Source organism: Taurulus bubalis, assembly GCF_910589615.1.
Source record: "Taurulus bubalis genome assembly, chromosome: 1".
Lineage (NCBI taxonomy): Eukaryota > Metazoa > Chordata > Actinopteri > Perciformes > Cottidae > Taurulus > Taurulus bubalis.
In genome coordinates, this window is record NC_136589.1 from 15,009,346 (window position 1) to 15,023,349 (window position 14,004).

Consider the following 14,004-nt stretch of genomic DNA (forward strand, 5'->3'; position numbering starts at 1 on the left):
AAGATAAAAACATGCAAATCAGTCTGAGGAGCAACTGCTTTGCTCAAAAAGCTATTTCAAGGCTTGACTATCCGTTTTCTTTCCCGGCCGAGGTGCAGCTGAGACCTCGACAGAAATCCTGAACAGATGAGACGGACGACGACACAAAGACGACGGAGAAGTAGAGAAAAATGAGACCGAACCGAGTGAAGGCAGACGACGACAGGAACAAGGTGAGGAAAACCAGATATTGATAATTTGACTAAAAAAACAAAAAGAAAAAAACGTACAAAGCCGTAGAAGTACATCAAGTGTTTGTTTTTGATTTCATTCGGTTCTTTCATAGACGTGTTTATTTTCATTTTTAAAGTTTCTCTGTGATTTAGTTTTCTCTTTCTATCCTATAGTTAGAATTCCCTCACTTCATGAAGAAGTACTGTAGCAGGAAGGCGATGAGGATGGAGAAGCCGGCGAACACGCACACGATGAGCGCCGCGAAGCGCTCATCGCTGGAGATCAGGCCGCCGGAACCTTTGCCCGGCTCCGCGGCACACAGCTCCCCTGACGACGCCGTCTCTTGGCGACGCAGCGCGAACAAGGAGGAGGGGCTCAGCGGTCCGCAGAGTTCCTGGCACGTATCCTGGCAACGGCGGCAGGCGCCCACACGGAAACGATAGTCTGTGTTGCCCTGGAGACCGGAAATCTGGAAAATGCCCTCCTCTCCCTTAAAAACCTGCAAGGGGAGAGAAAGATTTATTTTACGAGTTTATGAGCCAGGTTGTAAAAACATATACGGTCTGTTTGTTCTCATTAATGAGCCATAGATTAAAAAATATATACGGTCTGTTTGTTCTCATTAATGAGCTAGAGAAAGAAATACAAAATTAAATAATATTTTTTTAATAAAAATTAAATAAAAATAACACCCTGCTTAAAAAAAATAATAATATACAAATAATAATAATAAAATGAAATAATTATAATGTTAATAAAAACATTAAAAAAACAACAACAATGGTCTGTTGTTTTTACTAAAGGTGTGTGTTCAAGAGTGAAATTTGTTGTTCGGTGAATCGTAGACCTGCTTGCTCGCTTGCTGTGGTCACAGTGACTTATGATGCTTGTTTTCATAGTGCGAGCAGGTTGAAACTCTCAGCAGAGGCCCACTTACAAAGGAAATTGACGCGAGCCAATTCATGGGCATACATATCTGGCAGGATGTCATGGCAACACTGATATAGAAGTATTGATACATACCATTCTTAGACACACGCTGCAATTCATTTTTTTAAACAAAAATCGAAACTTTCCTCCCTGAACGTGATGTCAATTATATTTATTGAACAATTTGCGACAGCTGGCTGATTGTGACCCTCCTTCAATTACATTTTAGCAGTTACTGTTACCACTTTCCTCCTCAAGTGCTGCGAAGAGTTATGGGAAGTACCAAATAAAGTACTTTCTGTTGACTTCTTCTTGCTTATCTGCATATTTTATTGGAAGTAATTATTTTGTATTATCAAGGTGCAAATGACGTTCGGGAAATACAAAAGCTATACAAATAAACTTGAAAACCACTTCACAATCAAATTAAAATTGCTTGCAGATTCGAGTGTAAAACCTGTTGAAATGTCCATGGGTAAGACAATGAACATTTGCTCGTTTCTCGTCCATAACTCTAGAGACTGACTCATAAAATGACAATACCATTATAATGCAATGACAGCTAAAGGACACAGTATCACTTTCAATATTTTGTCCGGTCCCCCTTCTTGTTCTTTTTGTAATTGAACAAGCGCCACATGTCTACCTGTTATAATTCTTACTTTTTCTATATATGCCTCTAGAAGCGGATAATCATTCACAAATTATTTTAATCAGACCCCTGTTTGAGAAAAACTGTATGTCTCGTGATTTCCCACTTCTAAAAAACAAAAAAACAATGCAGATAGATGCTGGGCATTGATCCAGTTAGATCAGTTGTGAAAATGTCTTTCTTTTGTTTGTCATGGAAAATCTATAATATAATCTAAATGAGAAAATGCCTTCAAATGTCCCCGTTTGCAAATTTCATTCATGAATAAGACAAAGAAAACAGGCGATTGAGTGTGTGTGTGTGTGTGTGTGTGTGTGTGTGTGTGTGTGTGTGTGTGTGTGTGCGTGTGCGTGTGCGTGTACTCCTTCATCGCGAGACAGACACACGGAGAGGGAAACATACAAACCTCTGAGAAGCAGCAGGACAGATTTGTATTGGCAGCTGATGTTTGTACATGTAATGAAATGAGCCAACACACATCACACATCACACACACACACACACACACACACACACACACACACACACACACAGCTGTGGTTTTTGTCCGCTGCCGACTATCAGAGGTTCTTCCCTCTAACCATTCAGTAATTTAATAACAGAGAGGAAAACATCCCCGATGACAAATGTCTCTCTTTGTCTGCAGTCTACAAGTCTGCTCGTTCCTCCCGCACCTGGCCACCCAATCCTAGATTGACAAGCTTTTGTTGTTATTTCTGTTTATATTCTCATTAAAATCCTTCAAAACCAGTCAATAAATACTGCTGGCCTTCAATTTCAGAATGCTCCATCTCTCTGGGAAGAGATATGTGTGTGTTTCATTCTTCAATGTGTGTGTGTTCGTGTGTGTGTGTGTGTGTGTGTGTGTGTGCGTGTGTGTGTGTGTGTGTGTGTGCGTGTGTGTGTGTGTGTGTGTGTGTGTGTCAAACCTGTTTGTATTCTGACTCGCGTCCCACCAGCACCTGGAGCACGTAGCTCACGGGATCTCCTCTCATTGGTGCGATAGTCTCCCATGTGATCTCACACATGTTGCCCTCCAGCTGTTGCACTCTGGGAGCTGTTGGGATAAATGCCACCACGAACATGATTTTAAAACACACATGACGGGATTGCATAGTGAGAAAAGTAAATACCATATAAACCAATTATACAGACTTTCTGCAATCATTTCTCACCCGGCTACAAACTTAAAAATACTGTATTTTTCATTGCCACACACAGTACGTATACATGAAAATGTATTTTTGTATTTAAACCAACAGCAGCGGGCTGATGTAAAGCGCACAAAAAAGGTCTGTGGATCGAACCACCGACCTAAACCCTAAGCCACAGCTGCCCTAATACGACTAGCACTTCTTAGAATTTAATGATTCATTTAAGCAGTGATGGTTGCGGACATGTTAACAGCTGTTTAGACAAAACTGAGCCACAACAAAGGCAATAGATTATTGTACAATAACTATTTGTATGTCAATTTTGAAAATAGTTTGGCACAGAATTAATATCCTTGAGTGATAATGCTATTTTACACCAGAAACAGCAAATACAGCATGCATTTCCTTTTACGAAACTCTAACTTCATGGAGTCTCGACAAACCCATAATAACTTCCGTTTGTATAACCCGTGAGGATGCAAGGATGCTCCTCACTGAGATTATTGTCTGTATAATGAAGCCACACAGAGCTAAAGTCTGACCTTGCTGAGACATTTCTTAAGTCTAATTATACAGTTTGAAACAAGCGAGTAAGAACAAAACTTTCATACACAAAATTAAAGATGAAGATAAAAAAAAAAGACGGTTCAACCAAAACACACACACACACACACACACGCACACGCACGCACACGCACGCACCCCAGGTCGGTTTACCTTTGAGCGCAGGTGGTACGGACTTGGTGGTGCAGAAGGTGTGCGTGTCAGAGAAAGGACCCTCCCCCGCGTCGCTGACGGCCTGTATTCTGAAGACGTAGTTGCTCGACTCAGTCAACCGCTGGACCTTGTAGGTGTGGCTGGGGCCGCGGTAGATCGTCACAAACCTGCACGCACAGAATAATAAAGAGTCAGAAAGAGATGCAATGAGTCACAAAATCTAAAAAAGGACGAACCTGGACCGGGTGGAAAAAGGGAGTCAAAGATAAAGGAGGTGGTGAGGTGTGAGGTAAAAAGGTGAGAGGAAGGAGTGATGACGCTGTGAATAGATTATTAGATGAAGGGAGAGATGGGACGAGAGAGAAGCCCCGGTTAAAAACTTGGATAACAAGAGCAGTGAGTGATGAGGCGTCCATAATTGGATTGCACTCATCACCAAACTTGTTTTTTTAGGGAGACGGATTCAGACCACGTATATATATATATATATATATATATCTATATATATATATAGATATATATATATATATATCTATATATATATAGATATATATCTATATATATATATAGATATATATATATATATATATGTATATCACAGCTGTGTTGCTACTTCTTTTGTTATTGCTTAGTTAAGACCTTGAAAAAAGAAACAAGGATGCTGGTGGGAAGTGAGGAGAAAGCGTCGCAAACAAAGATAGCCGTGATTTATAAACGCACAGGATGAGTACCGAAAGGCCAAAGTCACAAATCTAATGAAAACTAGCGCAAAAAAAATCGTTCTGGTGGGCGAGATGGACAGATTGATGGACTGAAAGAGAGATAAGTGAGGGAACCAGGGAGTCTGAGAGAAATGGGGATTTGAGCTGAGCGAAAGAGAAAGGGAGTAGAGAAAGGGAGAGTGAGAGAGAGATCAAGGGAGTAGAGAGAGAAAGTGAGAGAGAGAGCGAGAGAGACAGAGACAGAGAGAGAGAGAGAGAGAGGTGACGGGGCAAGTGAGAAGAGGAGGCAATGATAGAGGGAGAAAGTCAAGACAGGATTTGAAGGAGAGGAGAAATGCAAAGCGAGGTGACTGGTAATTATAAAGCTGAAATGATGATTGAGGATCTGCTGGAAGAGAGAGGAGCGAAAGTGAGTGAGAGGAGATACGAGAGAGGTCACGGTTTAGAGACGGGCTATAACTCCAGATGAGCTCTTTATGGAGCTCCAACCAGCGAGAAGTGAAGTGTCTCTCTTCGCTGATATACGATGTTGTTGTTAATCCTTTGCCTCACTGTCCCGGTCGCTCCTCGTCCTCCCTCTAGAGACACAAGCTACCACACGGCCATCAATGATCAATTCTTATATAAAAACATTAAATATGTCCACTCCGAGTTTCCACCATCAAAACAATTAGCGCTCAGTAGAGCAAAAACAATAAAACACGCACAAATGGCCAGGAGACGAGGAGGACCGAGAGTTTTGTGCTGCTACTGTGACGCTCGCTTTGTTTCAGATGTCGCCCTCTTTAAACCTGACTTTGATTGTCCTTCACTATTTCATCATTCATCACATTCATTCTGGAAGAACTTTTTTGAATTTTGAAAAGCAGGTGCAACCTTGAAAGCCTCCCTATATATAAAATACAAAACAACAACAACTTTAATACTTTTTGGCTATACATGGGAAGTGAACCAATAACTTTATCAACTTTACATTCAGTCGTAACAGAAAATACATGTGTGTAGGTGTCCTTCATGGTTAGATCATAATCACTTTTGCACAGGAAGAAAGTATAAAATCTGTTTAAAAGCAGTAAACATTTTTTAAGCATTGCCATATATGGATGCCTAATGCATGGCTACTTATTGATAAGGCGAGCATTAGATTCAGAGAAGGAGAACTGCTTGCTGGCTGCAAGGAAAAACAGAGGGGTGTAAATAAAGAAAGAATTGACGGAAACGAGAATGAAGGGATGGCAAATGAGGAAGATGGACGAACAAGTAAACAAATGGATGGACGGCTCATTCTTATGAATGACAGCTGAACTGAACCGGAGCTTTTAAATGCTTCAACCTTGCATTAAAATATGATGTAAGGAGGTTGAAAGCCTTCTTCGTGTGGCACTGCCCGAGTTGCCATGGCGCCCTTACATTCTCGAAAAGAAAAAAAGGTAGAAGGTATTTTGAAGTCAAAGAAACTTTAAAGCGGAAAGCTTTAAGGCAACAATAGAGTGGGAAAAATGAGAGGCGGGGGGAAATACAAAATAAAAGCCATGGGCGAGGAAGGACAGAACACAAGCAACAAGTCTGCATACAAGAAGATAAGAGAGGGTGAATGAGGGCGGGAGAGGGACGGGAGGGAGGACGGGATTCAAAATGGGGAACCTGAGAAAACGGCTTTGATTATCATCTCACACCCACAAAGACGAGACCGGGTGGAGAAAAACTAACAAAAAAGGGGGTAAAAGACGAGGTGGGAGGGATACAATGAGGAATGGGGGGCGCACATTTCTCTAGAGATCCTCCAGAGTTGGGGTCACACCTTTCTAACAATAAAATTGAGATGAATAAATATGAGAGAGAGAGAGAGAGCGCGAGAGAGAGAGCAAGAGAGAGAGAGAGAGAGAGAGAGAGAGAGAGAGAGGACGGCCAATGTCAAAAACATCATTATGTCTTATTATAGACAGTAATGCTATTTGGTTTAAGAAATGACACTGATGGGATTTATTGGCCCCAATGGGAAATTATATTTGCTGAAATTGCAGCCAGCTATTCAATATGTTTGTTTACGAAGCAATATAAAGACTTGATCCTTTGCCTTTTTTTTTTTTTGTGACCTCGCAATCTCCCGCAATACATTATGATTAGGCGATGAAGCATCTGGTTGCCATCAATGATAAAAAATAAAATAAAAACTTGCTAATTCATGCTATTATAGTGGTATGCAACAATAAAGTGTGTGTTTGGGAGCTGTGTGGAGATGCTGCTATGATTATTATTATTTTTATATTTCATACAAACCGAATAAGCCGCCGTTCTATCGGGGATAAATCTTGAAGTGTGGGTCAAACAAATGCTAAACATTCATCAAGGTCCGTTGCTTTCCTTGGATGGATAGAATTGATGCTTTTCACAATGAGGTCGAGCAACCTGAAGCTCTTTGACGCTTTCAGAGATTCAGGAACAAAAATAGAGGCGGCCGAGCCTTAGTGGCTGCCCTCAATCTCTGGGAGAGCTACTCTTCATACGAGAATCGCTCATACCCTGGAAGCCTTTCAGGCTGCTAAAGACCCGCCTCCCCACATGTCACATTGACTGCTTCCTCTATAGTGCTGTAATTCTTTTATTATTATGTTTTCCTTTATTCCTGTTTTGTTATTTACTTTTGTTATTTTGATGCTATTAAGCACCTTTGTTAACTGGTGGTTGTTTTAAATGTTCTAAAAAAATACATTTTGACCTTTGACCATGACTAAAATTATAATCAATATCATACAATTTGTCTTTTTAAATTTATATTTAAAAAAAACGTTATGTAACCATCAGCTTTTAGAAGCACAGCCCTAAATAGCAGTTAACCTCGGATGCGTCTATGAAACCGTCAACCTACACAAATATCAATAAATAAATACCTAATATTTCCTTAATTTAATTCCTGAACTATTTTCAACCCCATGGCAATTCAAAAATGTATGTAATGGGATATCAAAGCCTAAATTGCCTTTAACCTCTACTCTTTATAAAATAATTTGCCGTATACATATGTATTCAGGTGAAGATAAAATGAAGAAGAATCAAACATAACAGCTAGAGAGTAGAAAAACATCATCCTGAAAAGACCACGAGACCTAATTTGCTCCGACTTGAATCAACCTTTCATAAAAGTCAGTCTCAGAGAGCAGAGCAGGTAGGGACACATGGACTCCAGAAAGAAATGAAGTCAAACTTGCCAGATCAATAATACATTTAAAGCTATCCTTGGACAAAACAAAACACTTACGTGGAACACAAACAACACTGGCTATGAGTGGCTTTTATCATTAAATTCATACAGTTTTCAGCGTCATATAGTTTACACAGAACACAGAAAACAATTTAATTCACATAAGGAAATTTGACTTAAATGTATTATTGTTTTGATAAATAGAATTTATAAATAGGATGGACAACGTGCTGTCGTTTCCATGATGCGCATAAAGAAAAGGAGTGGTATTATGAAAGCTGGACTGATTGTGGATGACTAATACATCATCGCCTGTTTTAACCTGTGTACGTCAAGCATTGGGCTCATCAAATATAACGTATACTATAAAAATGATACAATCAGTAGAAAGAACAATTTACAGCAAATGCCGGGATGTTTCCCTTTAAAATACCATCTGATCCAAATATGGTGCATGCAGACATATGCACATACACGAGTGTGTGCAAGCCCTAATCTGCTATTATGATTCACTGTGCCAATTAGAAAATGGTAAATAAAACTCTCTAAACTGTGGAAGCTGTTATCATTTGGCAGGGAAAGTGTTTATGCCCACGTACATGGCATGCCTCTGTGTTTGTGTGTTTGTATGCGTGTGCGTTTGTGTGTCAGAAAGGTTACCACTCCAGGGATGCTAAGGTACCTGGGTGCCAAATTGATGCCAGCCAAGCCTTAATTCAGACACTGATAGCCGGCCAGCCAGAATGGTAGAGGGCTCGATGGAGGGTGGGAGGGACGGAGGATATTATCTCACAGGTGGGTAGACGGACTGATAGGGCTCTTAACTGCTTTTGAGTTTGATCTGTTACCTTCTTCTTTGTCTATCCCTTTGTAATTCCATCCAAATCCCCTTTGTTATTTCAGCTTGACTGCTTAAAAGATTTTAGCAATTATGATTATCCCCTTCTCTTTCTCTTTCCCTCCCCTGTTACTCTCTTTGACACACCTGTCTCATGAGTCAGTTAAATAAAGGCTTGATTGTTGGAGGCTGCATCCCAGCTGGCTCCAGATGCCCTCAACGTGACTAATCATTGGTACATCTGGTTACTGAATACACAGGAGCACACAAACCCACGCACACTCACACACACACACACACACACACACACACACACACACACACACACACACTCTCTCTCACTCTCTCTCTCACTCTCTCACTCTCTATCTCTCTCTCTCAAGCTGCTCGTGTACGGTCCATCTTGTGTTTGTGTGTAGTATTGACCTTCTGGGTCCCTATTTGCTGTATTGATCAGCTGTGGTTAAAGTGTGTGTGTGCGGTTTACAGAGCACTTCCTCACAATCACAGTTTCAATCCCCGCTCTTAGTCGAGACTCTAGCTACTTATTTTGGCTCTCGCAGTTCTAAACGTAAGCATCCCACGTGTTTCCCAGTTTTTTTTCCTCCTGTTGCAGTTTATGTGAGTGAAATAAAGCCTCATTCTGGTTTTCCACTTGCTGAAAGCTTTTGGAGCTGCCCGACAAATCGGTCCCAGATCACGGGGCAAATGAGCTAAAGCTCTGTGTAATAACAGCACTGCCTTACGCGTGCTTTGACGTTGCCTTCAGGTGACAGGAAGTAAACATGGGCCGAAGCCATTTTTAACCTCAACACTTGATTGATGCGCCGTACTGAGTTACCATTTGGCTAAATCCTGCATGTCCAAATGATTCTGCAAAAATGAACTATCAGTCATTTAGGTTTCTGTTTAGACGTGAGGAGTTTCATCTCATTACAAATGTCGGTGGCTCACAGTTTGCCACATTCATGTCATTATTTTCAAAGTGATGCTGAGGGTGTTGGGTAAAAAATGTAGAATTATTTCTCCAATGCAGACATAATATGCAGACTTTAATTGTTTATCATGATGTGTACGTGTAAATTCGTATGCTTTGGATGTTTTTTTCTTTTATTTACGTGGTCTAGGCTCTTCTAGGCCCCTTCTCGGTCTCCACCACGAGGTAGACAACGTACGGATTAGCGTGTGTGTGTGCACTCCACCTGTGGTTCTTGTCCTCCATCTGTAGCGTGTAGACCATGTCATCGGCGAGCAGGGCGCGAATGTGCATGTTGCTGGCGTTTTCGCCCCACTTCAGCTTCAGGCTCTGAGGGCCGGCCGCCGAGCACTCTAGAGGGGGCGGGGCCGGAGGCAGGGGGCGTGTACTCGCCAGCAGGGGTAGACTCAAGGGACTGGAGCCGATGTCATTCACCGCCTGGATATGTATGCTGCAAGACAGATTGCAAAATTGTTCGTTTTAGAGTGTTACTATAAAAAAAAAAAAAATATATATATATATATATATATATATATATATATATATATATATATATATATATATATATATATATATATATATATATATATATATATATATGTGTGCAGGTATTAGGTTCAAAACATAAATGCTGGATATATAGGCTACTACGTAACCGTGTGTTTATCTAATGGTGGTGGTGCAGTCATTTTCAGTGAAGAGTCGGATCTCGCTCTTCAGCGTTGACCTTGGGAGCGTCTGTGATCTCCTCGCTGTTCTCCCATTACGATTCAATGTACTTTCCAGGATGAGACTTAAATATGTCTGGACTTGTTGGCCCACTTTTTTCCTTCAGCCAGAGATTATAGTTGTATGCATGAAAAAAAAGGGTTTTACAACTATTTTCCAAGCAACAGAAAGCTATTTTTTTTTCTTTTTGTCCAACTTGATCTATGATCCCAAAAAGCCAATCTGGAGAAAGTCTGCAGTGAAAATTCAGAGTGTAATGAAAAAGACATAGATTTTTTGTTTTTTTCAAACCTCTCCTGCTGCCTTTCTTCCAGGAATCCCCTCCCCTCCGCACCCTTTTTCTGCCAATGTATGACCAGCTGATTAGCATCCATATCAGAGGCCCTCGGCTAGAGAGCATCTCCCGTCTGGCATTTAATTGCGGATTCTCTGTAACTGTAACCTTTCATTGTAATTCATGCAGCCGAGTGAGAAAGGGCAGCTCTCCTTCCATCCGCCGGGTAATTAAGCATTTAGTTAAACAGACGCCGAGGGACAGAGAGGGAAGAGAACGGCAGATGAGAGATCTTTGCTTTTTTGATGATGAGGGATCACATTTAGTCATGTACGGATTTGCATATCATAGTTTGGAATAGATATCATTTTTTGTTTCATCGTGCGGTCACAATGCAACCATTAGGCTGACATGTCTCTACCCCTAACTAGTCACTCAACGTACACTCTAGTTAATGACAGCAAGCGTCTGTTTTCAAATACATTTATTTTAGTGACAAGTCTCCTTTAAATACTTGTTATAAATTGAAATTGTGTGGTTCACATGTCTGTGTCAATGTGCACTTTCAACTTTCGTGAAAGTCTGGACTCCGTGATGCTCTGACTGTGTGGCAATTGTCTTCTTAGAGCGTTTCTGCCTTCACCGTTAGTAATGGACTGTGATGGTGCGGAGTGAAGGTGTATAAGGATGGCTGTGAAAAAAAACATTACTAAAAAATGATATGCTGCCAGTTATGTTTCTTTCTTTTTTAACTAAAGACATTCTGCATAATTGTTGGAGCCCTAAAGGTGATGAAGTGTTCAGTGAAAACATGAAATGTAAAACTAAAATAATTTTCTAGGTGGTATTTCTTTTTACAACATTACTATAATCAAAATTTGTATTTTTTTCTTGAAAGTGCAACTATTGTTATTAAGGATAGTTGTCCCTCGTAAATACAGAGGATAGGAAAAATAGGTCTAAATATTATCAACAATAAGACATTTTAAACCTGCACTGAAGCACACACAGCTCCACTCCAACACAGTAAACAACATGTATGCCGTCCTTCCCAGAGCTACATACGCAAAACTAAAGAAAAATAATATTATCCGAGTACCCCGTGCTGCTGTAAACAACAACCAGAATTACCATCATTGCCACACACACAAAACTCATACAGGAAGGCTCTCATGAGCGCAGCCGTTACGCAACAGAGAGGACAAAAACAACCCCAGAATGAAAACAATGGTGTGTGATTTCTGTGCCTCTTCACATGTCACCCTAACCCCCCTCCCTCTCAATTCAAAGAACCCATTACACAATCACATGCACACACACACCAGTATATATTCTATTTTTGCAAGAGCAATATTTACTGTTGCCTGAGTACAACAGTAATATAATACAAGCTACAATACATGCTATTCACAACAACTGCCTTGTGTACACCCGCTGCTTCAGAGTCATGTGTATGTGTCACTGTGTAGGGAGCAGGAGACAAAGTAAACAAGCTAGTAGTCCACATGCCAGGTCCATGTGCATGCTGTTTCATGGCTACAACAAGCTACGGTGCAGGAGAAGACATGCGTCCATGTCTGTACTGTAAGTGAGATGAGGTTTTTTAAATTTTTCTAGTTTTTCCTGATCCGATGTGAGGTCCTGGGACAGGGATGTCGTATGTGATGGGGCGACTGTGGCTCAGTGATTAGCATGCCTGTCTTTCAATCAGAGGGTCTGTGGTTCAAACCCCAGCTCTGCTAGTCCATGTCGTTGCGTCCTTGAGCAAGGCACTTAAGTCCTAATTGCTCTCCATTGCTGTGTCTACGGTGTATAGAGCAAACATGTAAGTCACTTTGGATAAAAGCGTCAGCTAAATGTAATGTGTACAGATTGTAAAGCCCTCCGAGGTGATTTTGGGCTGAACTGAATTGATGAGAGGGAGAGTGCCTGTATTTGATCTTTTAATGCAGGTTTAATATTTAGTATTGGACATCTGCACACAAATTCATTTCTGTGGTCGTATTTATTTGGGTTTCATTCGTCGCTCCTGTAAGTCAAAATGTCAACCCGTGATTTGCTGGTCCGTCATCAATACAAATCTAATTCTGCATCCAATAAAACTATCAGCGTGCATGCGGCTCGCCTCGGCCCGTCAGCGGTACCTGTATTCGCTGTCCGGCTGCAGGCCGGCGACGAGGTGACTTGTCCCCGATTCCACGGTGATGATTTGGTCGTCCAGGGTGATGACGTAGGAGGTGATTTCCGCCCCGTTGCTGTTCGGCTCCTCCCACTTCAGGAGGAGGCAGGTAGATGGGGAGTGACCCGACTCCGAGGAGGTCGGGAGGTCCAGGAGGGCGAGGGAGGAGACCGGGTCGGGGTTCGTCGCCGGGGTCCGGAAACTCACCTGCTCGCTGTAAGGACCGGCACCGGCCTGATTCAACGCCTAAGATGGAGAACAAAAAAACAAAAAAACAGAGAGTCACGACGAGGGCGATGAAGGAGACGAGGGAAGCGGCAGAGAACAAAAGTGTCGAGGACAGAAAAGACGTGAAGTGAGGGACAAAAAGAAGAGAGGATGAGTGGAGATATAAAATAGTAAGACAAATAGATAAAGGTTAAAAGAGTGACACAGACAGAGCAAGACCAATTAAAACAGAGGGTAAAAACAGACATCAAGAAGAGGAAACTAGCGGAGGGAGATGAATTCAAATTAGTAGTGAAAGCACATTATTATTTATTTTTTGTGCCGTTTTTACACATTTATATTCACCTCAAGTAGCTTCTATTAAATGTCCTTCAATCGCTTTGAAGTTGAAATAGTCTACTTCAATGGCCCGCAGCTCAGCGATGAGCAAACCGGGACAAAATATACACCAGGTTTGTAAAACTACAGCTGCCGGATATTCAAAGCTTTTTTTAATAACTTTATCAATAAATGTTATGTTTTTGCTGCATTTATTTTAATTTGCAAGCTAAATGTGCACCGTGGCCGATAATTGTAACAGGCAAGACAACAATAAGAAGAAGAAGAAGAAAAAAAAGGAGGATGGATTTATTGTAATAGTCCAAAAAAATATATATATGGCTCAGCAACATTAATGTGAGTGTACATCAAGGAGTAGAGGACATGCTTTGCAGTTTACGGTGTGTACTTAAAGAAAAGTCGTGATTCACGACTTTGTCTTGGCCGTAAACTATTGACACACAAGAAAAGTCACACATCGGTTCTTCTGATTCATCTTCATGTGTAAAATATCAAAGCTTTTTTTTATCCATCTCAGCGTCTGGTGCATTCAAGTGTTCTCTTAAAACAAATGGATGTCCAGCTATGCAGATTTGAAACAACGCTACAGTGAAGCTGCTGCGGCTCACGCGGCTGCAGGACGTGCGGAGTCACAGAGAGTTCAACCCGGTCCACGTTTTGTGTGGTTTGTTCTTATAGTCCTCTTAAGAGGCACATCTGTCCTTTTATTACATATGTGCACACATGTGCACACACACATGCACACACACGCACACACGCATTGATTAGGACATTAGGATGACCTTGTGCTCTCCTCGAAACAAAAAATGGACCCATAAAGAAATGAGTCATAAACCATGCTGTCAATGGAT

General features: G+C 41.2%; 1 protein-coding gene across 1 annotated transcript in view; it reads right to left on the minus strand.

Moving 5' to 3' along the window:
* Nucleotides 1-397: 397 nt before the first annotated feature.
* Nucleotides 398-14,004, minus strand: part of fndc3ba (fibronectin type III domain containing 3Ba) — a gene marked incomplete at both ends in the record, with an annotated part of 61,888 nt that continues 48,281 nt past the window's right edge. Inside the window, 5 exons of the mRNA XM_079236788.1 lie at nt 398-712; nt 2,725-2,852; nt 3,667-3,833; nt 9,631-9,855; nt 12,552-12,832. Of these exons, the coding sequence (XP_079092914.1) occupies nt 398-712; nt 2,725-2,852; nt 3,667-3,833; nt 9,631-9,855; nt 12,552-12,832 (1,116 nt within the window). The remainder of the gene's footprint in view (nt 713-2,724; nt 2,853-3,666; nt 3,834-9,630; nt 9,856-12,551; nt 12,833-14,004) is intronic.